This window comes from Monomorium pharaonis, chromosome 2 (assembly GCF_013373865.1).
Source record: "Monomorium pharaonis isolate MP-MQ-018 chromosome 2, ASM1337386v2, whole genome shotgun sequence".
NCBI lineage: Eukaryota > Metazoa > Arthropoda > Insecta > Hymenoptera > Formicidae > Monomorium > Monomorium pharaonis.
The window spans coordinates 8,778,533-8,805,847 of record NC_050468.1 but is presented as its reverse complement, the minus strand read 5'-3'; the positions used below and the strand labels follow the sequence as shown (position 1 = coordinate 8,805,847).

Here is a 27,315-nt window from a genome sequence, read left to right as displayed (position 1 = left end):
CTCTCTCTCTCTCTCTCTCTTCTCTCTCTCTCTTCTCTCTCTCTCTCTCTCTCTCTCTCTCTCTCTCTCTCTCTCTCTCTCTCTCGCTCTCTCTACACGCAAAATATATAACAGTTATTAATTAAAATATATTCAAATATATAATAAAATGCTACAGAAAATTGATCACGCGTTTCCGAATTGATAATTATAATTATATAAATTATATTTTGCAAGATGTTGAAAAATGAAATAAAACTCACAATCACATATATCAAATCAAAGAGATAATATTTAAATCAGAACTAAATTTTAATTTTAATTATAACTTGAAATTATAATCATTGTAAATAAGAAAAAAATTAATTTTTCATTTGACTCTGAGAATCATAATAAGTCGCTGTAACCGTTCTATTCATACAAAGTCCTTTAAATTTCTTAACAATAATTTTTGATGAGGTTGTTAGATTAATACTTCGAACATAGGAGAACTAGATCGCATATTTTTTAAATAACATTTTATTATCAGCACAAATGATTTGTGACATTACATTTTTTTACGAAGTCGAATAATTTTTTCTTACAATAGTGATTAGCATAGAATTTTATCACTCATTTGTGTGAGATTTTATATCGAAAAATTTACATAATTGCGATGAGTAAAAAATTAATGACAAGTGTATAGAAATGTAGTTTGATAGAGAAGTGTACGAGACGAGAGAGTATATCTTGCGAACTGAATTCGTTATGTATAATATCTTAATCAATAGCTTTTATAGTTATAAATCTCGATAAAATAAATGCCACGACAAGGGTACCCGTTACGAAACAAATAACGAAAACATACCAAGTTTCTTCGTCAAACACATCAGTAAAGGCCGGGACTTGACTGTAAAGCGTGTCAATAAGTCTTAAATTGTAATTTTTACTACTTTTTTCCGTTTCACTCGACATTTTTAAGCTATCATCCTTCCCATACATTCTAAATAAGTAAAAGCGTTTTCCTTTTACACGATTGGCTTACCGCAAATATTTGGATTGCACGAAATTAAATTTCTAGATTATCATTTAATATAAATCGAGCGTCTTTCGATGTTTAGCAAGTGGAAAATCCTGCAAGACTGTAAATGATAATCGTTATTAATATTTATACAGATTTTATCTCTTTTTACAAAATTTAAAACAGATATTAAATATAATTCAAATAAAATGCTCTAAAAAATAGACCACACGTTTGCGAATTGTAATTATGTAATTGTACTTTTGCAAGATGCCGAAAAATAGAATAAAAATCACAGCTATATATCAAATAGATATTATTTACAGATATTTTATTTTGTTTGAATGAGTCTTCGCAAAATTTATACACACATCGTATAAATACAATTTGATATTTGATTTATTACCAATCGTAAGCGCCTCGCTAAGTCGCCAATGAAACTATTAGAGAAACACTCCTCTACGCTTGCTCCACAATTTAATTCTATGATGCGGCCGCTTTTTCTTCTTTTTCTTCTCTTCTAAGAGGGCTTTTTCAGCCTCGAGCTTGGCCGGATCGGGCGGAATCAGGCTAGTGATGTGCTTGTTGTAAAGCTCCAAAATGTTCAAGCTTGTTAAAAGGGCCGTTTTTAATACCACTTTTTCACCCGACTCTGAAAAATAAACAGGGCGGAGATGACCTACTTGCTTGTATCTGCGCGCGATCACGATGGAGAGAAAAGGTATAGAAAAAAAAGTCTAGACGAGAATTATTCAGGCGAATAAACGCGATATTAACTCCATCGATCTAGCGCTAAGGGGTTCTGATTGACGAGTGCACCTCCCCCCCAAGATCTGGTGAACGTCACAAGAATGCGCCCAATCAATCCAATCTTCCTCTTTTTTTTGTACCTTTTCACATTACACGATACGAATGCGCACGTGAATAAATTGGACGATACGCACTGTGAACGATGACGCGAACAATTCCATACTTTTACTATTATACTCACGAAGACTGAACGTGACGGTTGGCTCGGAACGATCGGACACGACCTCTGTTTTCAGCGAACACTGCGGATTCGTCGCACGAGTTTTCGGAGCGCTAATGTAAAACAGAAAGTCTCTGCAAGTAAAAAGCGTTATGCACGTTATTCTCTCATTTTGTAAATCTGTAACAAACATCTTGCACGCTTATGTGTATATAGTCTCTTTAATATCGTAGAAATTAAATTTTTCATTGCTTAAATCTATGTTTTGTTCTTTTGCCTTTTCCTTCTTTTTTTTTTGCAGTTTTATCCCGCGACAGCTTCGCGATGAAACGTGATTTTGCTAACGCTACCTGTCCGCGTTGCGTTTCTCAATGTTTACCGTTTCCTTTCGCAGGCAAAATGGCACAAATGGAGCAGCAATTACCGCTTCCAATGCCAGATTTAAGTACTCTTCGTATAACCACAGCCGTCTCCATGCTCGGCAAAGCATATGGATGTGGCCAATGTAATGGTGAGTTTATATTCGCTTAAGTAATTAAGGAATATAAGAAATTCTTTGTAATGAAGCGAAAAGAAATGATACCCGTCTTTCAATATCTTCCTGATTGCTCACGAATCAATGGCGAGAGAAACACAACCTTTCTTCAATTTTCGCGGGGCAAAAAATGCTCAGAATTAAAAGCTTTACAACCCAAGTTTGATGTCTCTTAGATATATTTTGACGCGCGTCAACGCAATTTACAACTTTCTGTGTATCTACGTGGTTATCAGCCGAACCAGAGTATAGAGAATTCTGTAAATAAAGAGGATAAGCATGCGCAAGTCAATGAAATAATGCGAAAGCACTCGCATATTGACAACCGAAATGACTGTAAGTTCTACCTTGTACCATCTGCAATTTTAAATTTTAGAGAATAGAGTAAAATTTTATTCAATAATAACATCTAATATTTGTAAAAATATTATTTAATATTAATAAAGTTAAATAATTTAAATTATTTAAAATACTAGCAATACAATTGAGACTGTAATATGCCATATATTAAAATATTACCAAAAATACAGATTTTTCTAGATATGTTATGATGTTTGAGTACTTGTGTAAAATTTGAGCGCAATTTTCTTATAGAAAAAAGTTACATTTAATTAAATCAATATTTTTATTAATAAAACTGTAATAAATATCCGTGCAAATTTATTTGGATTCACTTGTTTAAATTTTATTTATTTAAAACTGCAGCAAAATATGGTCATTTACGCTATGCAAATTATTATAAATATGGTCATTACGCTACGCAAATTATTATAAATCAAATTATTCGTTGTTTTGTCTTTTACAGTTGATTTCAGAGCCAAAATTTAAATATTAATGACTAAAATTTTTTGTCGTTGATGAGAGAAAAAAAACGAATAAAGAGCTTGCAATTTTTTAAATTTTAATAATATAGTATAAATAGCTTAAGTACTGAACAGTATTTGAACTATTCTTAGATACTGGAAATTTGATGTTAAATGTTGTTAAATATATGATTTTTATTATTACATAATCACCTTTAATGTTACTTGAATTCTTAAAGTCTACTTGTTATTATAACATTTCTCTCATTAAAACTTTAATCTCCTAATTTAAAGAAAAAGCATTTAAGATCAAATTTCTAGTGCATTTTGGGACACTAACAATAATTATTGGGCCATTTACCCTGGTATAGCCAACATTCTTGAATAGTAATTTTATGTTCGCGAGCGCATTGAAAAAACACACGTATACACACATAATCAATCAAAACAAGGCGTACTAAATCGCGAATGGGTTTCTACTTCACGAAGAGAGTTACAAATTACAAAAACCAGGTTTTATCTCATGATTCAATATGTCAAACGGGGAGAAAGGTAGATGATTATTAATATAAATTAATGTCGTCGCGAGCGTTACCAAGCGTAACGAAGGGCACCACGAGTGTAGAAACATCAAAGTCGATATTGTGGAATCATGAGGGGAGTAGGGCGGGGCGAGGGAGAGAGAAAGAGAGAGAGATGGAGGATTTTCCTCAGTTTTCTCTTGATCTTTACCTGCCTGTTTAAACCCGTCTGTTTAAACGTGGATTATTCGACACAAAGGATGACACCAAATCTTCGGAGTTCGCGAATTTTCAGAGCCGCTTTACCTCGACTAGCAACGCGCACACGACCGTTTCTATAAATAACAGTGGGTAGGTTGCGCATCGTCTGCTAACGTGGCGCCGAGGGGTGCGAGTTGCGCGTGCGTTCGTCCATGACGTCATCGGCCACCAACCTGATTCCCGACGGTTTGATCGTTACCCGGATATGTCGAGGGTAACTTCGACCAATCTCCGATTATCGCATCAAGCGACACCGTACCATTTGCGTATGTTTCGTGAATAGTATTTTTTTTCTTTTCGAATTAATCGCCGATTAAATTAATCGGAGTTACGTCATTCTGGTATTCAATTTTACAATGTAGGTTGATTCTAATCCTCGAGATTCTAATCCCCAAGAGTGTTACTATGAATTTTTACCTAAGTGCCGATTCAAGTTTAATATAGCTTTTATGAAAATTATTATTAAAATTTTGATAACTTAAAATATTTAAGATCTTTATATTAAAATAGTATTATTGAGCGTTACTTCAGCGTTATTTAAACTTATAAAATAGAACTTCAGAATTTATAAAGTAGAAAAAAAATGTAAAAATTTTTTTAAGTGTAAAAAAATGTTTCTTAATTTTGTGAGTAAATTTTCATTCAGTATAGTATAGTATTAATGTAAGAAAAATGTGGAGTAGTACTCCAAAATTGAAGGTTTAATTAATTTTTTTTCTACATAAAGATTTAAACTAAGGTTAAAGTTAATTTATATTGGTAAAACTAGACATATAAGTCTCTTGGAAAAATCTCGTTCGAAACTATATTTCTCTTCATATTATGACTTTAGTTACTTGAAAAATCTTATAATACATTACAATAAATCTTTTTGTATGTACATCTTCAATATTTCACGCATGCAATCGAATATTGTGTGTATAAAAAAAAGATTATGAAATAATTATACAGAAGACTTCGGCGATTCTGTTTGAAAATGATCCGCTCGACTTTCTTCGGAAAAATTACGTGATCATGTTTTTTTTTTACTTAAGAGATTTAAAAACTTAAGTGGATGCGCGATATCTCACGCGCGAGGCATTTGCTTTTAAATAATTCCCGCGGAATTGCGAGATTGTGACGCGCGTCCATCGTTACGCGTGCAACTTCAGGAGACTAACCTCGTCTGCTTGCTCTGCACATTGAAGGGGTCGAAACGAACGTAGATCCTATTGACGGGCTTTAGATCGACGCGCTTCAGTTGTTTAATAATCGCGGACATCAACCCTCCAGAACGTTGGAGAGTACCGGAGAAAGGAATCGACATCCTGATGCCGCACGACGACAATGAATACGATACTCGTGAACGCGACCCACGAACCGCTCGCGGCGTCACTGCCGGGAACTTGCCGCGTCAATGTTGCCACCTTCAGTGAGCTACTGCAGGTTGGCAGCGAATCGACCTTGCGCAACGCGTGCTTGCCGCGATCATTGACGTACTGATACGTTTCTCTCTTTTTTTAAAACTTTTATTTTATGAATGTTATTGTTGATAAATATAAACATGATCCACGACTTCACTCGCGGATAAATCGTTTTGATAGGAACATTGTTGCGAGATTTATGAAATATATTAATAGAAACAAAGTGACCGATATAAAAAATTGTAGCATACAGTACACTTTAAAAAATTAATTGAAATGTAAGCGTCACGTCATTTTTATCAATATTTATTTTCGTACATGATATATGTGTGATGCAACATGCAATTTACCTTTTTAGTAATTATTTATAATTATTAAAAAGGTAAGCCGATCGAAGTAATACATTGGGTGCACTCAGCAGACTCAACAGTTGAGTAGCAATCGAATGATTAGTTCTAACTTATAGAACCATAAATCAACATGGCATTATTCAGCGGAAAATCTAATAATATTGATCAACGGTTGAGTCTGCTGAATGTAGCCACTGGCAGTAAACTTTGTAATTGCTAAAGTGCATCAGTCTTTGTGGTTTTATTTGATTGTTTACAATTATGTCATTACATTCAGTAAAATTATTTGGTCACTACTAGATCAAATGCCAATAATTTGTCGAGCAATATTATTCCTATTATTTTAAACATTATCAATTTTATTAATTACTAAATTGATAAGATTTATAAAATTGTAGAATTATTAATTTTTGTTCAATACATGGAAAAAAAGATCACAGATTAGATAATGAATTATACAACTAGAAACTTTGCTACGAGTAATATTTAATTATCGATGAAATCAAAGCTACAAATCGAAGCTACAATATTGTTAGAAATGATAAAATTCCGATTAACGTAATTGCAGATTAAAGCCTTCGGCACATGATATGATTTTTATGCTAGATCGCATACGAGGCGTCTTACTACATATCCTCATTGGCTTACAATTGGTGACATAATCATCTGAGCCAATCAGGACACGTATTAAGATGCCTCGTATGCGATTTAGCATGAAAAATCGTATCGTGTGCCGAACGCTCAACTTAATAACACTATCATGGACAGATTTCTTTGTTATTTAATAAAAAAAGATTAGATTAAGATTGAATTATACAATTAGAAATGTCTCGAACAATTCTGTTAATTCGATTGAAAGTTAATCGGAATTTAATCGAAACTGTTTGATATCTTTCTCACGACACATGCCAGATTTACAGAATTATGAATGCAGCAATTGTTAATAAATGAATATGAGGAATGATAAGGGGAACAATGATGCGTCGATTGAATCTTCTGGATTGATGCTCATCGCTATTTTTATCTGTTATTCTCGTTAATTTAGTAGCTATACTACGAAAAAGTTTTGTAGCTTCATCGTCGGTAAGTGTTCCGATTCTTTTTTTTTCCTTGTAGGAGAATTTGACGTTGAAAACTTTCGCGCGAATTAACAGAAGTCTCTAAATAATCGGAATTTTTTGAAGGGCTTATTGAAAATGAATTCGAACGATTCACGGATACCGCGCGCTTCAACGTGCGAGCGAACGAGGCGCCGCGGACGATCGGGCGCGATCGCCGTATGTCGCGCGCCGATTGGCTGCGCCGCGGCCAATGGGCGTCGCTCTAGCGGACGCCATTGCGGAGGGCCAGACTTGCGTTGGTGGTGTCGTTCGCAGTGTGTGTTGTGGGGAAGCGTGTGGTGTGGCCAGTGGGGTCTTGTGTTGAATTTTTTTACTTATTTATTAGTGGTTATCTGGTCCTTTACACTCGGCAGCAGCAAGAATGTACCCCGCAGGACAACGTGAGTGCCAAGGCACCGTCGTGACCCCGCTGGGGTCCGCGGAATCCTCATAAACACCATCGTCCCCGCGGATGTTCCACCACGACGAGCAAGCTCGCGGGCTCGTTCGTCCACTCGCGACGCACGCACGCTCGCTCGCTCGCTCGCCTGTCTGCTTACGACTCATACGGACGCTCGTCTCACGACTTCCTTGCGATGATCCCCTCCCGACGTCGCTCCGGAAACGTCGCGACGCCCGTGCGTGAAGACACGCCGAATGACCTCGGTTGAACCTCGTTCAACAGGCACGCGTGTCGTCACTCATCTGTGACTGCGACGGCCTTCCACGCGCGTGTTAGCTAATCCTGGTCTAGCGTCTCTTTCTAGATTATAATCTTATCAGTTGTACAAATAAAGGACTCGACATTAGAGGCGTTAGAGCAAAGTAGGTGATTGGCAAGGCCCACTGACCTTTCTTGCTCCATTAGGAAATTGTTGATTCCTCATCATTGTCTCCTTGTTTGTTTTCCGCGTCCGAAATCCACGTTGCGCGTGGAAAGTTTGTCCCACGTTTAGGCCAGCTGTGTCTGTCACATGTTTCCGATATGAGTCACATTATTAGAAGACTCTCATGCTTGAAGCACTGTTAAAAAAATGCATTTTATTCATCGGAGTATTAAGCAAATATGGAATATGTACTTAAAAAATGATGACATTACTTATGAATTGACGAGATTTTAGCTACTGTTTTAACTACAGTATATCTGTGAATTTATATCGATTTGTATTAAAACATGTGCAGACTAGTTTTTTTTTCAAACTATCTTTACAAGCACATTGCTGGTGTACTGTTTCAATCTTTTACAAATAGAAAATATAAATGGAGTTATCAGTCAAATGAAATAATGATTGACGATTTCCAGTGTTGAATGACTACCAGAACAGAGAAGAGTCTAGAAAACCCAAAAATTATTTTTCGCAATAGCCAAATACATTTGAAAACAAACATTGTACAATAAATGTAATATTAGCTTGGTACTATTTTATTTGTCATACAAATTTTTAGAAACTTGAAAACTTCATTATCTTTTGCTAATGAATCAACTTTTACTATTAAACGACTTATCATATGACAAATAAAAGTGCTCTTAATTTCTTTAATTTCCATCTTATTTCAATTAAATTAATGAAATTAGCAGCATATCATTAACTTAGAATGTTTAAGAATTGTTATAAATCATAAAAAGTATTATTATACTTTGGTATAAAAGAATTCACATTTGTTAATAATGAATTAGAAAAAGAATGCTTTTATATAAATAGTTGTTATGAAAAAATGCATTTATTAATAATGAGTTAAAAGAATATAAAAATATTTGTTAGCACATTTTCCAACCAGTATTAAAATTTCTTGAACAAAGTGCTATTTGCAAAATTTATAAGAGTTGCAATTTTTTTGAAAATTAAAAGATGTTTTTCAGGAAGGCACAATGTGAGTTTATAAATAAATGGATAAATGCGTTTTTTATCAAAAGTAGATGAAAGCTGTTTTTAGCAATTTTAATATCTGAATTTTAATGTCTGAATAAATTCTTGAACATGTAAACATTGAATATCGTAACAACCTACGCAAAGTGTTAAAATGTAAATAATGTAAAACATAAAGAACATAACAGATATAATAATATAAATATTAGAACAGGTTTAGTATTGACAACATAATTGAATAGTTACTATTACTTACTATGATTGTTTATTTTGTTGATACTAAAACAATGGCAAATTATGTTTGTATGGATGACATATTCACACAGATGTTGGAACATATCATTTGTTTAAGACAGGAAAATAATGTTGTTGAAAGTATATCTTGTTAATTATCTTGTTAAATGTGTCCAGAGATGTTTTTCTGCATTTTGTTATAATCACTGACAAAAAAAGAAATGGAAGATACTGTAATCTGCTAACTTTGACTTGAACTTTCTTTTGAAGTATTAATACGCATAGCACATTGAATAATTGCTTGATACAATACCTTGTTAATACAAATTACATATGTAGGGTCAAACGGAAGGAAAAAGATCTTAGCACATATTTAAGTAACATTTCTACTATAATTGACTTCTTTTTTTGAATATTTCAAATTGATTTAAAAAAATAAACGAGAAGCATGTCAAATCAGGTACAGCTTGATCATGCCTTCTGATACTACACATATAAAAATTTGTTAATATGTATTCGTTAATTATATATTCTGGTAATCAATCTTCAATTGAGGGTACATAAATAGAGAAGTAAAAAATAGAAAACCTAAATTTGTGATGTTTCTAATTCCGGACAAAATATACAAAAGTGTAATACTGATAACTTAAAAAGTACTTATTATTTTTGCAGCCCCCCCACCTGGACCCTCAACTAGTGGCGGTTCTGTTGGGACAGCGGGAGTAGCAGCAAGTAGTGTTGCAGCTCCCAGCAATATGGGGCTTGTTCCCGCACAACAGGCACACACTCCTCCTCAACCTACAGAACTGCCAAGTAAATATTCAATTTTGACTTTAATGTAATTTAAAAAAATGTTTAAATAAAAAGTTACTTTTTGTACAAGCAATTAATATTCTTTACAGTGTTTACGTGCCCTCGAAGACCAAACATAGGACGAGAAGGTAGACCGATCGGTTTGAGAGCCAATCATTTTCAAATTAGTATGCCACGTGGTTATGTACATCACTACGACATTAGCATACAACCTGATAAATGTCCTCGGAAAGTTAATAGGGAAATTGTAGAAACGATGGTTCATGCATATACTAAAATATTTCAATCTCGTAAGCCTGTATTTGATGGCAGAAATAACTTGTACACAAGGGACCCCTTGCCTATCGGGCATGATAAAGTAGAATTAGAGGTGAGTTGCCATCTCTGAGAAATCTTTACGATGTTATATGATTTATATAATTATGTTCATAATTATTTTTATGTGTAGGTCACACTGCCTGGTGAGGGAAAAGACAGAGTTTTCCGAGTGGTCATAAAATGGTTAGCACAGGTCTCGCTATTTGCTTTAGAAGAGGCTTTAGAAGGGCGATCTAGACAAATTCCATATGACGCTGTTCTCGCTTTAGACGTTGTGATGAGGCATTTACCATCTATGACATACACTCCAGTAGGTAGATCGTTCTTTAGTACGCCAGAGGGATATTACCATCCATTAGGGGGAGGCAGGGAAGTATGGTTCGGATTTCATCAATCCGTGAGACCATCTCAATGGAAAATGATGTTAAACATTGATGGTAAGTGAAGAAAAAACTATCGGCTCGTATTTTGCTTTATTAAAACTCTATTATTTAACTGCCTTTTTCTACATTTTAGTCTCTGCTACTGCCTTTTACAAAGCGCAGCCGGTTATAGAATTTATGTGCGAAGTGTTAGATATCCGAGATATCAATGAACAAAGGAAGCCACTCACGGATTCTCAAAGAGTGAAATTTACCAAAGAAATAAAGGGTCTCAAGATTGAAATAACTCACTGTGGAGCTATGAAACGAAAGTATAGAGTGTGCAATGTTACACGCAAACCAGCTCAAATGCAATCGTAAGCGTTATATGAAACTTACATTGCATGTGAGATATAGAAAAATATGTTATTGTTATTATTTTCATTACAGATTTCCATTGCAACTAGAAAATGGACAGACAGTTGAGTGTACAGTTGCCAAATACTTCTTAGATAAGTACAAAATGAAGTTACGCCACCCACATCTTCCCTGTTTGCAAGTCGGCCAAGAACATAAACATACATATTTGCCACTCGAGGTACGCGTGAAAAAATTTTATGAATTTGGCTTACAATATATTTGTATCTTATTGAATAACGTAATTGTTTGACGATTAGGTTTGTAATATTGTTGCTGGACAACGCTGCATTAAAAAGCTAACCGATATGCAGACCTCGACTATGATCAAGGCGACAGCGCGTTCCGCACCAGATCGCGAACGGGAAATAAACAATTTGGTTAGAAGAGCCGACTTTAACAATGATTCTTACGTACAAGAATTCGGATTGACTATATCGAATAGTATGATGGAAGTCAGGGGTCGTGTACTACCTCCGCCCAAACTGCAGTACGGAGGGCGCGTAAGTTCCCTCAGTGGACAGGTGAGAAACTTCCAACTAAATCAGTCAGGTCTAGCTGAATCACACATTTGCAATCAAATAATAAATTTGATTATTCAGGGTGTGTACTGGAAAAAATCGGAAAAACTTGAAATTTTCAAGGAATTTTTTTTTATCCTTAAAGATCAATTTTTATGGAATTTTATTGAAACTTAAAAATATTTTATATTTTACTTTTAAATGTAAATTATATCTCTATATGAAACAAAATTATTACTTTTATTGTTTTTCTCATTTTTAATATGAGTAATATACAAAATGTCAATAATTGATTAACAATAAATATGGCATATTCATGTCTAATTAACATACATTTTCATATAATTTGCAAATTTTTATTAAACAGTGACAGTAAAAGATAGTACATTGTTCTAAATTGGCATTGTGTGTAAATTATATTTCATATTCTGTACTTTTAATGAGCAACATTATTGTGAACAAATCATTATGTGCTATTTAGTTCGTATTATTTTTTTTACTTTCTGAAATTTAATATTCAAAACTTCATGAATTTTCTTTGTATGATTAAGGAACATTAAAGGAAATAATAAAATTAATTTATTTTAAAGCTGCATTAAAAAAATTCTTTACAATCTTATTTAGAATTTTGAATAGAATTCTTGTATAAACGGGGAATTCTTTCATAAAATTTAAGCACACACCTTGTTATTTTTAAATAAATAATTTTTTAATAAATTATTTTTAAATTAAACGAGCATAAATTTTCGTAGGAAGTGCCAAGTAATTATTAAGTTATTTATTATAGTTTATAAATTTTCTATATGTAACAAAAAAGCTGAAGGCTATTAGATATTTTTATGCTAGTGATTATTTTTGATTTTTATTTATTTAATCTTTATTTTTTATGTCTCATGTATAATAGCGCATTTACGATATTTGTAATTTATAACTGAATTTATATATTGTGATGATAATATTGTCAACATATTGTATTTAGTTAATAAGATCATGTTTGATATACATCTCTACACATGTGGCCAAAAGTTGTCAAATGAATGCATGGGTTCTAGACCTGGTTGATTTGATATCTGGGCTGTTAGTGTAACGAATATTCAAACTGTCATTATGATAAATTGTATGATTAATGTAACGAGTATCGTTTTTTGTTGTTTAGTAGTCATAGCGTGCGGTTTACAAATGTAACTGATGTTACATTTGCAGTCCGATATCACTTGCAAAAGTCTGATGCTATCAGTATTTGTTCCTTGCAACATAATTTTTTTTATATATATTAATATAGGAAGGTGATACATTTTAAAATTAGCAACTTTTCAGTAGAGCATTTTTTAAATTTTTAATTGGGACAACAAAATTTTAATTAGGATAGTGAATCATCATTTTGTTTTGCTTCCATGTTAATACTTAAAAAAATAGAAATTCTATTCTTTAATATCATGAGTTTTCAAAATTCACAAATCTTAATATAGTAACATAAATTTCACCCCTTCAGAATTGTAACACTTTTATATAAGCAAATATTTGTTTATTTGGGACATTTTTTACAAAAATATATTAGTCTTTAGGTCAATTTCTTTCATTATTACAAAAATATTAATTTTTTACTTGTTATCAAAGAAACGATATATATTTTTTCCTTATATATTCCACTAGATTTAGAAATATTGATTTATATTATGTAGTATAAAATATCAATAAATCAAATAAATGAGATAAGTATGTTTGCATATGGAAACACTGGTGCATCTGCTGCGATACTTTTATATTATTTTAACATATTGTTTAAATAATACAATAATGTATATCTTTTCCTAAAGACGAAGCAGCAAGCGATGCCTAATCAAGGAGTGTGGGACATGCGTGGCAAACAGTTTTTCACTGGAGTAGAGATTAGAGTGTGGGCGATCGCTTGTTTTGCGCCTCAGAGAACAGTACGCGAAGACGCGTTACGTTCATTTACGACGCAACTACAGAAAATTAGTAATGATGCCGGTATGCCCATCATTGGACAACCGTGTTTTTGTAAATATGCTACTGGACCAGATCAAGTCGAACCCATGTTTCGATATTTAAAATCGACTTTCTCGCAGCTGCAGCTAGTGTGTGTTGTATTGCCAGGCAAAACTCCTGTATATGGTAATTATCCATGCTGCATAAATATACATATGGAAAAGAATATAGATTACATAGAGAATTATTCTGAGCTATAATTATTTATAACTTTCATAATTTGAGATGAATAATTTTTTCTTTTCTTTTTCAGCTGAAGTGAAAAGAGTGGGAGACACATTATTAGGCATGGCAACTCAGTGTGTACAAGCTAAAAACGTTAATAAGACATCACCACAGACATTATCTAATCTTTGTCTTAAAATAAATGTCAAATTAGGAGGCATCAATAGCATTCTAGTACCTAGTATTAGACCAAAAGTGTTTAATGAACCGGTTATATTTCTTGGAGCTGATGTGACACATCCGCCGGCGGGCGACAACAAAAAACCTAGCATAGCTGCTGTAGTAGGCAGTATGGATGCTCATCCATCTCGGTATGCAGCGACTGTTAGAGTTCAACAGCATAGACAAGAAATTATCCAGGAACTCAGTTCGATGGTTAGGTAAGACATTAAGGTTCTAAATTAATCTATGGAGTATATATTGTATAATACATAAACGTTTTTCTTTAAGTCTTAAAAGTCTTCAAAGTCATACTCTAAATCTGTAGAATAAAACAAATTTATTGTAACATCCGAATAAATGCGATATTGGGATTTTTTTCTAAACGATGAATTTTTGCTGTGAATTTTGCGTGCGCGCACACGTGTGTGTGTGTGTATGTGTGCGCGCGCGCGCGTAAATTATATATGAAATTATTAAGAATTATTTCTTTAACAAGTATGACAATTATATGCATATGAAAAATTAGTAATAATGTTAGAAATTGTTGCAATTATTTTAGTTTTTAATAACTGTTCTCTTTCTTTAGTATATCTTAGCTTAAACATTATCTAATATTATCTTTTTTCTTTAAGGGAATTGCTTATAATGTTTTACAAGAGTACAGGCGGATATAAACCGCATAGAATAATTCTATATCGTGACGGCGTCTCCGAAGGTCAATTCCTCACCGTTCTACAACACGAATTGACTGCCATTCGTGAGGCGTGTCTCAAGCTCGAGATCGATTACAGACCTGGCATAACATTCATCGTAGTGCAAAAGAGACATCACACGCGTCTGTTCTGCGCAGACAAGAAGGAGCAGAGTGGTAAAAGTGGAAATATTCCGGCGGGTACGACTGTTGACGTATGCATAACTCATCCGACGGAATTTGACTTTTATCTTTGCAGTCACCAGGGTATCCAGGTAAATTTAATATAATTTTCTATATGTACGCGCGCGCGCGCGCGCGCGCGCGCGTGTGTGTGTGTGTGTGTGTGTGAATTATATGTCATGTGTTCTAAATACATCTGTTTCAGGGTACATCGAGACCATCGCATTATCATGTTCTTTGGGATGATAATCACTTCGAAAGTGATGAGTTACAGTGTCTCACGTATCAATTGTGTCACACTTATGTCAGGTGTACGAGATCCGTTAGTATACCAGCGCCGGCATATTACGCTCATCTCGTAGCGTTCCGAGCTAGATATCATTTGGTCGAGAAAGAGCACGATAGGTAAGTCAGGTCATCAATTGTTTTTTGTCGTATCGTTTCGCGAAGTCTAATTAGATGTGAGGAATTTCATTGAGTTTTTATTTTAACTTTACAGCGGGGAAGGATCTCATCAATCGGGTTGCAGCGAAGATAGAACGCCAGGTGCGATGGCACGAGCGATTACAGTTCATGCCGATACAAAGCGAGTTATGTATTTCGCATAACTCTATTCTCATGTTGACTTGAACCGTCATTCGAACCGAGTTGTTATTTTGTGTGAAAATGACTATATAATTGCGACTCCATGATACAGGTGTGAGAAGCTTTATCAGGCAGTTGGGATCGTAGCACATTGCGTCACAAATTCTTGGACTATTTAACAGTTAGGGCAATTCGACCGATCAATTTTCTTGCGTATTTTTTCCTGTTATTTTCTCTTTCCTTCTTTTTCTTTTTTATTCTTTATCTTGTTTTCTTTATTTTAAGTCTATATAACAACTTTTTTTTTAAGTTGTATGGTTTATTTACAGAAATCTGTATAGAAAAAGCGAATTTTCGATTGATTTTACGAACTTGTAGTGTAAGTTTTTATAATGAGAGGTGCTTTTAATGCAGTTTACAAATCAGATTAAAGATGTTTTGCATGTTTGGATAGGAAAGTCCTCTGCAGTCGAAGTAGTTGGAAAAAAAGTTAAACAAGTTTTTTTCATAAAAATTATGCTTGGTAAGATGACAGAGGGAATAGTAATTTCTCTCAAATTAACGTATTCCGTCCAGCGAGAGAATATCCTCGATTTGCACATAGGCGGGCAAAGTGGGAGGAGCGCGTCTTAATAAATATGACAAAGAGAGGGATGGCTTTAAAATATAAAAGGGGGCTTTCTTGCACAAATTAGCCGAGTTTTCAACTGAGCCGAAGGCATTCTCTCGTTGAATGGAGTATAGATATGAATTTCTCTGTTGTATCATTGGGATACAATAGCACTTTTCGACTTAACGATCACTCAGTGTATAGCATATTACGCTTATTTTTATAGGGAACGATTTTTCCCTAGCATTTGTATGAAAAAGGAAAGAGAGAAACAAAACGACCTGGACAAAGAATGAAAACTTTAATTATATAAATCGCTATTTGCGAGACTGTTATCTTGTTGCATGTATGTATAGCTTTCATTTTGCGAGGAGTGAAACTCCATTCTTGTAAATTCTGTAAATTTTAGACTTCTAATCGTGCTGAAGTGATTAGCATAAAAAATGAATATCGGTTGAATAGTGGTTGTAAAATAACTTTAAGATCGTGAATCACGTCACATCATATCCGTTGTATTACAACGCCAGGAAAATAACTGTCAAAGAAATAATGCTATCTTTTATATAACGCACTTTTAATCTCTCGAAAAAGTCTCTCGAAAATCTCACGAGATCATTCTGAGCTAATCTTAAAGTATTCTTTGAAAATCAATTGGATCAAACAACACCAATTCGTGTTTGTACTTCGGCTGAACGCAGTATAGTAGATAAGAACATTATTTCGGTATAAAGACAGCTATATGTAGAAGAAAGGAGTGTTACGTAGAGCACGCGCGTTATTTATGATTTAATGATAGCTAGTGTCCATTTGAGAGAAATACTATCAAGAATTCCTTGATAATCACTAATTTGACTACAATGTATCATAGAAAGAATTTCTTACGTATTCTTATATTACTGTCTTTAATTTCTGAGAATTACTCCCAGATAGACACTAAGCTTTAGGATTCAAATCTAGCGTAATTAAATTGTCGTTATTTTACTGTTGCTAATCGTTACGATGTACATTTTTATTCGTCTTACTTTAATTTCTATTATACCATATCGTCTGCACGTTGCACAGCTCATAATCTATGCTTACGTCAACTATTAATGGCACACTGAACTAGGATACAATCTTGCCGAAATAACTTTATCTGTGTTAAACATCCATTTAAACCATAGTGACTGTAGTAGTGGAAATCTATTAAGAAAGAAAGATCTGTAAAATATGTTACACAAAAATGTCGAGGATGAAAGTAAACGGATATCCGTGTCTGGTGTCTGAGATAAGCCGGGATGTTATCTACTTGTCAGACAAAAGATGGCTATGAATTAAATCGAATTCATGTGACGTTAATAATCAGACGAGGCCTTCGTCAGATGGTAAAATAACTACAAGATAAAATATACCCAACGCATCAATATAATTGTAAAATTATCAAACTTCAAAACAATCGTAGCATTAATTATTGCTTTAGCAGTAAAATGTAAGATTAGTTGTAGGAGTATTATAAGAGTAAGATTTTTTATTAGTTTTAAAAGAATAATTGTGTTTGCTTGATAATGCCAAACTTTAGAAGTTTTTCTATTTTTACTCTAATCGCGATTCTTGTGCAAATCTATGTCGTCTGTTGGCACAATAATTCTATTAATATTAAGCAAGCCTTAGCAACACTCACGTATGTACCCTAGCCTAGGATAGGATCGTATATTAATAGAATCCTCGTTCTATTAAGATACGAATAGAAATCATGCGAATGAAAACGTATGAATAGAAATCATATGTACTATTCTATAGACATATAATTATGTATCAATTGTCGCGTTAAATTATTATGTATTATTATTAGAATCATTAATATATCAAGATCTCTTTTTCTTACAATTATGTTAGCGCTTGCGTAGGAATCAAATTTCCACATTATAATCAGTCATGATTCACATCTTAGTAAATCAGTATTAATAATAACAATGCTTATACCGGAAGACAGAATTATTCTTGGAAAATTGTTTTCTTGAACCACCGATGGGGTAAAAGCAAAAGTGCTATTTTTGACTGTATTAATGATTCTAATGTTAGGTTTACGGAAAAGAACACAATGCACTATATCGGAAAGTATGGAAAGCGGATCCACTAAATCTATTAGTAATATTTATTCTAGTTGTTAAAGAGCAGGACAAGGTAATTAATGATGATCTCTTTTTCGGTGCACTCAAATACAAGCATCCGTGTCGTATAGAAAATATAACGGTATGGATTATATAACGGATTTTATTGTCTACAAAATCTGTTTAACGGTCGTAGGCATAGTTAGGAGAGGTGTAGTCAGGGCCACTGAATAGTCAATGAATCGACAAATATCCATTGCATAGAAATAAGGAAAAAATACACTAAAAAAAAGATTATTATTCGCGTTGTTAAAGATGCATCTTATCCGAATGAAACGCCAGTGTATAATATATTATGGTTCGTCATCTTATGTAATCGTAATAACCGAAAGTGATACGAACAAGCACACAGATTATAAGAATGATTATATGATCTATAGATTTTAAGATAAATCATGAAAAAAATAAGTTAATTGCCGATAATATCACCGATAATATTATTCCAGTGAATACCAAAACGTGATTGGGTCTGTCGCAAGATTTAATTGACTCCAAGTTTCAATCGAGTGCATTAATAACGCAGAACGAGCCATTTGTCGGCTTGAAGTATCATTTCCATCAGCTTGTATTCAGCGTTTTAACACTTGACAAGTATTTATATTCACTTAAATAATTAATCAGCATACTGTTGACTACAAAAAACGAAAAGAATAACTTAAAAGTGAACTCACCGGACGTTATTAATGCAGTCTTCTCTCTATAACATTCTTCATGTATATTTGTATCTGTTTTTATCTCCTCGCATTTCCGCGCGAATGAGAAATCTCGCTCGATATTTTTCTGCGCTTGAACAAAAAGAAAGAGGATTAGAAGGATTCCTTTTATTTGTAAATACATTATGGTAATTAATTTTTTGTAGCTCTCCTTTTGGGCAAAATGAGACAAGAGACAAGTCAGTGGAACTGTACAGACAAAATTTTATAATAAGATGCGAGATTAATGAGATAAGGACATATTACGCAAGGTGTTTTTTTTTTCTTAATTAGATCATTCTACAATTATAAGATCGATCTTTTTTTTGACGGATAATAAATTAGAAGACGGGATAAATTAAGCGTCGCAATTTTATAACTCGATGTTTTCAATTGCGCTCTTCTGCCAAACAAAACAGATATTTTTACTATTTATTTACGCTTTTGCAATTTGATCTGCTACAGGTCTTTAGCTTTCGATGTTCGAAAAAGCTTTGTAAGCCTTAGCGAAAGCTAGTGAGTGAGGAAAAGTCAAGATTTCTGCTAAATAATTCACAATTTGCCACGATTGCTATCAAATTCGAGACTTTTAAACTGTCATGTATAATAAAAACTTGTCTAAAACCAAAGCGGTAAAATGATCGTTAGATTTCTAGAAGAGAAGCTTCATAGCATGTAATTATGAGATAGGTGAAGTTTAGTGAGATAAACGAGAATAATCAGATAAGTGATATTCATGATTGGATGGACCTCCTGGTAGATACATGGTCCGCCTTGCTGTTTGCACGTTCAGCGCGAAACACGATCGTGTCTTGCGATAATTTATATTTGTATATCTACATACATATAAACACAAATTATAGTATAATTATGGTACATTGTAAAAATCTACATGTCATTTTACTGCACAGTAAAATAGTAAGCTATCTTGTCTCAAAAAATCGGATATGTCTATTGTTAAGATCTCAGTCTCCCAAACTCAAATTGGTATGAAATATAGATGAAACAAACGCATGTAAATAGCAGCTAGCAGTTAAAAGAATTAATAATTGCATAATATTAATATGCAAAAATTCCAAATATTTTGTTACTGCGGTACATAAATCTGTAGTTATTTTAATTATGTTTCACATAATGTGACACGTAAATTTTTCTGATTTGTAAAAATTGATATGTATTGGTGTATAAATAGATTCACATAGAAAATTATTTTTTTAAAGATTTTTGTTTTGTTTGGGGGACATATGCAGATCAAGAATAAAAGATACTAAAATTTTTCAGATTTGTTCAGTTTTAGATCCGAAACGTGGTTTTAGCGTTTCTAAGAATTGTATTACATTGTAAGATCGTTACTATTTAAGGTATGTGCGAAAGTGCAAGTTTCCAAGTGTCAGCTTTAAGAGTGCTAGCGGATCAATAGTGGTGTTTCATGATAGTAAATGTGGCGTGCGACAGAGAGCGATATTATCGTCATATATATATATATATATATAGCCTTTGAGAGCAGCTCTGGTTTTGTCTTCTACTTCCTAAGTGTATGCTGTCACAGTGTATGCATACCGTACGAGTATGTTATACGGATGGATGACACTTTTTGAAAAGAAAGACTTTGCGAGTGTCGCGAGAGAAAAGATGCGGCAAGGCATAAAAAGAACGACGAGACACAGTAGTTTAACATTGTAAAATGTAACGCTTTATAGACCACGGTCGCGACGAAGAAACGATTTTGGTCAAATTTCGAACGTCTCAATCCAGCGGCCGCGCGCTTTTCTTCTGTCTCGGTTTTTTTTGTTTAACGTTTAATGTTAATTGATACATTTAATAATTAGAAAAAAAGAGGAACGATTTGCACTCCATATTTATATTTAATTCTGTTGATCGATTTTACAAAAGTAATTGGTATAATGACTACCTTTTTTATTTCTAAGCGAGCAAAAATAGGGAAAGATTTCATCGCTCTTGTCAGGAATAGATAGTATTTTAATAAGAATCTTTTCGATAAATTTTAATTTAATGAATATTTTATATTTTCATTGTAATTATACCAATATCGGTTAATCCACGACTGCATTGTATTTGCAAATCGAAACTTTAAAAGTAATAGTAGTAAAAGATGAAGCTTTGTTGAAAAATGCGATTCTTTTTTATTGTAGAGATGTGCGAACTATTCGAATAGTTTTCTATAAAATTTTATAAAAGTTGTTTTTTAATTAAAAAAAAGTAGGTCTATAAAGCAAACTACTCGAAAATTTCGAATCTAAGATGTTCGAATACATATATTGATATTTTTTATATTGATAAAAAATAATATTTTTGAAATGACTGTTATTTTTATATTATTTTTATTTTATCTTTTTATTATAGTTATTTTTCTTATATATAGAAAATTTTTTATTATCTATAAAATATAATTCTACCTAATAATTATGTTTATTAAAAATTGTTTTAACGATTCAATTCGATTCAACATAAAAATCCTGATTTGCACATCTCTATTTTATTGTTGAATAAAATATACAATAAGTTATAATAAAACTGCCAAAAGTGTATTCTTCATTAAAGAGGCTTGATGCTTCTTTTTCATGCAAAGTTTTGTCGCGCGTATTTTTATCACATTACATTACATGATTCTGTGCATTCTTACTGATATATTTCAAATTATCTATCACAGATGTCGATGTAAGATAAAAATATTTTCATAACTGTTTTACGTGAAGATTTTTATATATATCACGCTCAAGTTTTCGTAAAGATTCAGACTTCTCGAATGAAAGTATTTTCTGATACACAATGTTAAATGTAAAATAAATATTCCTCTCTGACAGACACAATACCGTGGATTAACATCGTATTCTGACATTTGATATTCAAGTCGAATAATTTATATCCCGTTACTCTTTTTCGAGCCGAAAGCAAATGAGAACGAGGAAGAGCAAAAAATGTGACCTATGGTATCTATTCGCGACAAGAGCGAAGAATGTAAAGTTATGTGAAATTGTTTCTATAAACATTAACGGAAGATAAAGAAATTGAAGTTTTCGCAAGTTGAAGGAGAGGCAGGAAATTAGTCGAAATCCAGCCAATGGTGGTAAATTGAAAGATTAAGAAAATTACAATTAATATCATTTGATGTGTGATTCTTTTAATGCATAGATCTTTTGCATTAAGAGAATTATTTATTTAAAGAAAATTAAATTGATTTCTATCCGCAGCTCTTCGCGCAGAATTGACCGTTACACCGAAACATCTCTAATTGAATTTCGTTAATGTTTATGGCTACGATTTATTCAGAGAATACGGTGTCATACCAAGGAGCAATATTTCACCGTTTTAAAGAGAATCCATTATACATAGATTTTTTGTATCTACAAGTGCCTGGCGCTTCGTCCGCGCGTATTTGACGTCTGCAAAGAACAAGTTGAACCAGAATAACAATATCGAAATTCTAAAAGAGAGACTTATAGCGAGAAAGGGTGAGCGAGAGAAAGAGCGCGAAAGAGAGAGAGAGAAAGAAAGAGAATAAGCTAGAAAGAAAGCAAGAAGAGAAATAGGCGATTGTAGATAAGTATCGAGAATAATTAATGTCGATAATAATTAATTAATTAATTAAATCTAGACTCGTAAATCTAGATGAATAGTTATTTGTTAAGAAGCGAGCAGGAATGCTGCGAAATAGCGAAAGTCGGCAAGTTTTCCCAATTGACCGCGCCCTGAAAGTATAAACTTAAATTATGTCTGTTGGAAACATCATGCCTCATCAAAATGGTAGTAATTATTAGGTGTAAGATATATATACATATATATATATGTATGTATATATATGTGTGTATAAAAATAAATATATATTGTGTACGAAATATATGACATATATTTATGAATGTCGGACGAGTAAGTTTTGAATAATTATCAACCTGATAATGTGTGTCGTACATGATCACTGGATTCATTAGTTTCGCGGTCTTAAGCATGCGCCATGCACATAGTACATGTATAGCATCGGTATCGTTAAATATTGGTAATGATAAATATTAAGTATTGATGATAATATTAAATATTGATAATCTATGTAAAGGTAAATATAGCGATGCAAAAATCGAAGCGAGACGGAAAATTGGAGTAGATAGCGCATTGCGAGCAATTACGAGTGCTTCTATATATCGTATTAAATGAATTAATTATGGAATATTTGTTATTGAGCAATGCGAACGAAAGGGACAGACAATAGGTAGTCGGAAGTGGCCACTGTTTGCTTGAATGATCGTTGATCGTTTCGGACAATAATTTTGTTCTGAATTGTGTGCTGCGAACTTTCTCAAAGTTCAAGGTCTTTAAAGGGGTTTCACTAAACATCCTATAAATTCAATAATTGACCTTCCCAAAATAGAAATAAAATTTAGCATTAATACATATATAATAAATATAAATATAAAAGAAAATTTTTATATAAATCGTATTTTTAAAGAAACTAATTATTTTATCCCGAAATCGCCGAGTTGTACAGATTAAAGGCACGAAGTAACACGCGCTAATTCGTTTACATTGCTCGATATCTGATGCTATATAGTCAGCCGGCTAAACAAAGAACACCATTGCAACCACAAGAAAAACTGCGCATCTTTATAAATTATAATATAAGCCTCCGGTGTTCTAAATTTTTAATCGTTGATCGAGTAATGCAGATGTCGGGAAGTGTCCAATTTTTCGCTTAACGATTGAAATCGGCATAATTGTGATAATTGCGCCTTTTGAAATTACATTCTTGATCTAATGCTTGCCATATATTTTGATCTAATCGAGCTTTATTTCCAAATTTATATTTATAACTCAAGCTTTAGTATCAAATTTAAATTTATGTTTTGTCGTCATGTTTTTATGTAAGAATTACTATAACAAATTATAATAGATATAATAATTATAATTTAGTATTATTATAATATTAATTTTTTAAGGTATAACGCCATTAAGATTACGGATTATAATTATTATAATTATCTAAATGGTATAGATATTTTATTAAAGAGTGTATATAAGTAATTTAAAACTTGTGTGTGTGCACGATATTCTTTACAGTAGATGTGCATTTTATCCTACATGTTTCTCAGCCGATCAGATTTTTATGTCGTTGAAAACTTGACAATACAATTTTTTGGTTTTCGTTGTATTTAACGAAAAATTATCATATGCTTTTAATTGAATTTTTATAAAATGTTTGACTGTCACATTTGTGCCTCTTACGTTTATTGTACTCGTTAATTACATCTGCATTACGAGTCGACGATCAGTTGATCTGGAAATGCAATAGAGAATTGGATAATCAATCACTCTGTGATTTCTATTTGGTATGGAAAATCATCGAGTGTTGTTACGACGAAAATTTTGACGACGATATATAACAATATATGAATTACTTATTAATAAGTAACTAACTTATTATACACACATCTACACGCACGCACACACACACACGCACACACACACACACACACACACACACACACACACACACACACACATACCACTTAGCTACGAGATTAAGGAATTGGGATACAATTCCATACAAATAAAAATCCATTTGGTGTAAAAACAGAACAGACCGTTTTGTGTATATAACAATGCAAGATTCGCTAATTGAAGTTCAAAATAAAAGGCACTTTAAATGGCTGACAAAGGACTTTTAAGATTTGAAGATGTGTAGAATTTTAAGGCTTAAAGACGTGTAGAATTTTAAGGGAAGTTGCATCATATGTAAGACAATATTTTGTGTAACACAGACGTCAATGAGCTTTCCGAATCGTTTCTCTGTAAAGCTCTTGAATCATCAATATTTCTTGTCGATATACTCATTCTATTAAACCTGTATCACTCATACAATTCCATTTGTATTTTAACTTACACATTTTTTCAAGTATCCTTTAAAGTATATATTTACAATCTATGAGAAATAAACTCTTATAAGTATCACTATATTTAATATGTATGAAAAATTTAATATTAACTGCCATTTTTTCTTATTTTAATATGTAAAAAGTTTATGAAAATATAAATAAGGAATTAAAAAACGTTCTTGAATGACATTAAAGATTAATATCCAATATTCTCAATTTACGTAATTCGTTTACAATTTTTGAAGTCTTAAAAGAAAACAAGTGTCTAAAAAAATATTTTAAAATTAGACGTTCTATCGCGTAAGACATTTTTGATCAGTTAAATCTAAATTATTTTCTGTAGAAGAGATTCTAGTTGACGTTTGCGGAAGTTACAGGGATTTTATTTGGTTTCTCCGAAGTACAGGACTTTGCTACCGCAGGTGTTAGTAATCGGAGTATCGTTAATAAATATTGATCGTTTCAGAGCGTTGATAAAAGTGATACAACGCTTATTGTTCCGCAAATGCAACATGACTCGTGATGAGAAATCCGGAAGCGACGACGGTCGACGAGCGAGATACCATTGTCGGACGAACGCGCGTCTCGATTTCGCACCTTGCCGATCTGTGTTGTCAGCTTAATGTTATTGTAACGAGAAGGGAGGGGGAAGAGAGAGAAAGAGAGAGAGGAGTAATAGTGTACACGAGAAAATTCATGCAATATTCTCGACAACTTGGGCACCAGGCTCGGTCAGCGAGTTAACTCCGTTTGACTAAACCTTTTATCGTAGTCGAATCCCGTTGTGCATGTATTATAGTTGTGACTGTATAATCTGAAACAAAAGGCTGACAAATTATTAATCGGAGTTAGTGCGGACCATTGACCCTTTCGAGTTAACTTCCGCGCGTACCGTGGAGATAATTAGCGAATAAAAAGGAAAGAAAAAGATTACGCGCGTTTGAAGAGATAGTATGACGATAAATTATACAAGCAAAAACGGAGTAAAAAGTTTCGTATATTACTTTAGAAATATAAATACTATAGTACGCGGCCACACTTACGTTGACTCGCTGAATCATTTGAAAAAGATAAGGTGTGCCACATATAAATATATAAATATATATAGATAATTTTTTAAATACGATTCTTGAATGTAATCAAAAGCATCATTAAGAGTTCGGAGAGGAACGGAGAGGAAAAGAATTCGATTCACTGGTACGCTAAAAAAGATATGCAAAATATCGAAATTGTAATGGCTGTAACGGCAAGCAGGCTCAACAAGTGGAAAACGCGCATAGATTAATATATATAATGTCGTGACATTTAGTTATAACAATTACGAGTTTTCCTCGCGGTTTTCAAGAGCGTTACATTGTACATAAATTATTTACGTATACACACACAATCATACACACACTTAGCAACTTATGCCTCACATTAAATAATACCTCGACTGACTTTGTCCCTTGAACATTATGTGTATCTTTAATATAATGCAGATAATTCTATGTCTGTCATAAATTATTGAATAAACCGAACGTCTCCGTGCTCGGCATATTGCTCTATCGATTGTGAAATAGAAGAGTGGCGCATAAGAAGCGACTCACAGAGTAGAATGCAGAATTCGGAGATTCATCTGTAACGTTGTATCACAATGTACGGGTTTAAATCTTACTTTTAGTCTTTTTCGGGTCTTAATTATGTATAGATTTTTTAGCCATAAATAAAATATTAGTCATGTAAGATTTATTATGGGTGGTATAGATTTAACGAGATCTAAATAAACTTTGAAAAAATTATTGATTTGTCTCTGTTATTTTCCTTTTTTACTTGACTTTATGTGCATTATACATATATATACACGTGCGCGCGCTATAAAAAATCATAAAGCAAAAGCTGATAATTTTTATAAAATATTTAACACTGATGTTTAATTTATCTGTGGAATCTTTTTATATAACAGAGCGATTAAGAGAACAACAAAAGAAATAACAAAAAATCGATTGCTACTTAATTTACTGGAATTTATTTTGAGATTAAAAAGATCTAAAAAAAGATTTTAATTTTATTCAATTGTCTTTTTCTCAAGTTTTATTTATTTTAATTCTTTCAAAAAATTTTTTGTTAGACTAATTCTTTACATTTTTTAAATTTACATTTATTTGGAAAAAGAGAGTTATATTTACTATATATATATATATATATATATATATATATATATATATATAATAAAATATAGAAATATTAATAATAAGATATATTTTTTTCTTTCTTCTTCCTATTTTTGGACTTTAATTTCTGTTGTGAATAAAGTACGATTTTGTAAGTATATGCAGTTGCAAAACACTAATAAATTTAATAAATTGTAACTTCATAAATTATGTTATTCAATCAAAGATCTCATTATTTTCTATTTTTCTCAATGTGTTTAATGATATTCTGAATTCTTTAAAACAAGATGTGTTTTCAAGTCTGTGACTTCATAGAATATTAATATTTAATTTAATGAAATTTAAACTCAAAAATACTAATCTTTAGGCCCTCTTATATATGTATAAAAGTAATTTCGTTTATCTCTTCCTCAAGTCAGTTTCACGATGAAAGGTCGTGGTCTCTCCATTTGAGAGATGCCTCATAGTATTATCTTGACCCAGACTGCACACGATATTTATGATAAATACTCAT

At 32.7% G+C, this 27,315-nt stretch overlaps 3 protein-coding genes across 10 annotated transcripts in view; 1 reads left to right on the top strand and 2 right to left on the bottom strand.

Moving 5' to 3' along the window:
• The window catches only part of LOC105835470 (protein argonaute-2), a 33,808-nt gene extending 7,379 nt beyond the window's left edge, over positions 1-26,429 (top strand). For 5 of the 7 annotated variants that reach the window (XM_036283380.1, XM_036283379.1, XM_036283378.1 and 2 more), the window contains 12 exons: positions 2,344-2,460; positions 9,697-9,837; positions 9,927-10,207; positions 10,286-10,592; positions 10,672-10,894; positions 10,968-11,115; positions 11,195-11,458; positions 13,273-13,591; positions 13,719-14,070; positions 14,485-14,818; positions 14,932-15,131; positions 15,226-26,429. In XM_036283380.1, coding sequence (XP_036139273.1) covers positions 2,349-2,460; positions 9,697-9,837; positions 9,927-10,207; positions 10,286-10,592; positions 10,672-10,894; positions 10,968-11,115; positions 11,195-11,458; positions 13,273-13,591; positions 13,719-14,070; positions 14,485-14,818; positions 14,932-15,131; positions 15,226-15,334 — 2,790 coding nt within the window. In that variant the 5' untranslated portion in view covers positions 2,344-2,348 and the 3' untranslated portion in view covers positions 15,335-26,429. Of the gene's footprint in view, positions 1-2,095; positions 2,461-6,563; positions 7,324-9,696; positions 9,838-9,926; positions 10,208-10,285; positions 10,593-10,671; positions 10,895-10,967; positions 11,116-11,194; positions 11,459-13,272; positions 13,592-13,718; positions 14,071-14,484; positions 14,819-14,931; positions 15,132-15,225 lie in introns of those variants that run through there. The other 2 variants (XM_012678772.3, XM_012678778.3) reach the window with 2 other exon arrangements.
• Positions 481-992, bottom strand: LOC105835472. Its single transcript, XM_012678781.2, has one exon. The coding sequence runs from the start codon at positions 958-960 to the stop codon at positions 739-741; it is 222 nt and encodes a 73-aa protein (XP_012534235.1). The 5' UTR covers positions 961-992; the 3' UTR covers positions 481-738.
• Positions 927-5,662, bottom strand: LOC105835471 (39S ribosomal protein L53, mitochondrial). Of its 2 annotated transcripts, XM_012678780.3 has the most exons (4): positions 5,230-5,661; positions 1,971-2,083; positions 1,386-1,631; positions 927-1,100 (listed from the first exon to the last, which is right to left on the bottom strand). In XM_012678780.3, the coding sequence occupies exons 1-3, from the start codon at positions 5,373-5,375 to the stop codon at positions 1,423-1,425; spliced, it is 468 nt and encodes a 155-aa protein (XP_012534234.1). In that variant the 5' UTR covers positions 5,376-5,661; the 3' UTR covers positions 927-1,100; positions 1,386-1,422. The 2 variants fall into 2 exon arrangements, with proteins under 2 accessions (XP_012534234.1, XP_028047717.1); XM_028191916.2 differs by lacking the exon at positions 927-1,100 and having other exon boundaries at positions 1,294-1,631; positions 5,230-5,662.
• Positions 26,430-27,315: the final 886 nt, after the last annotated feature.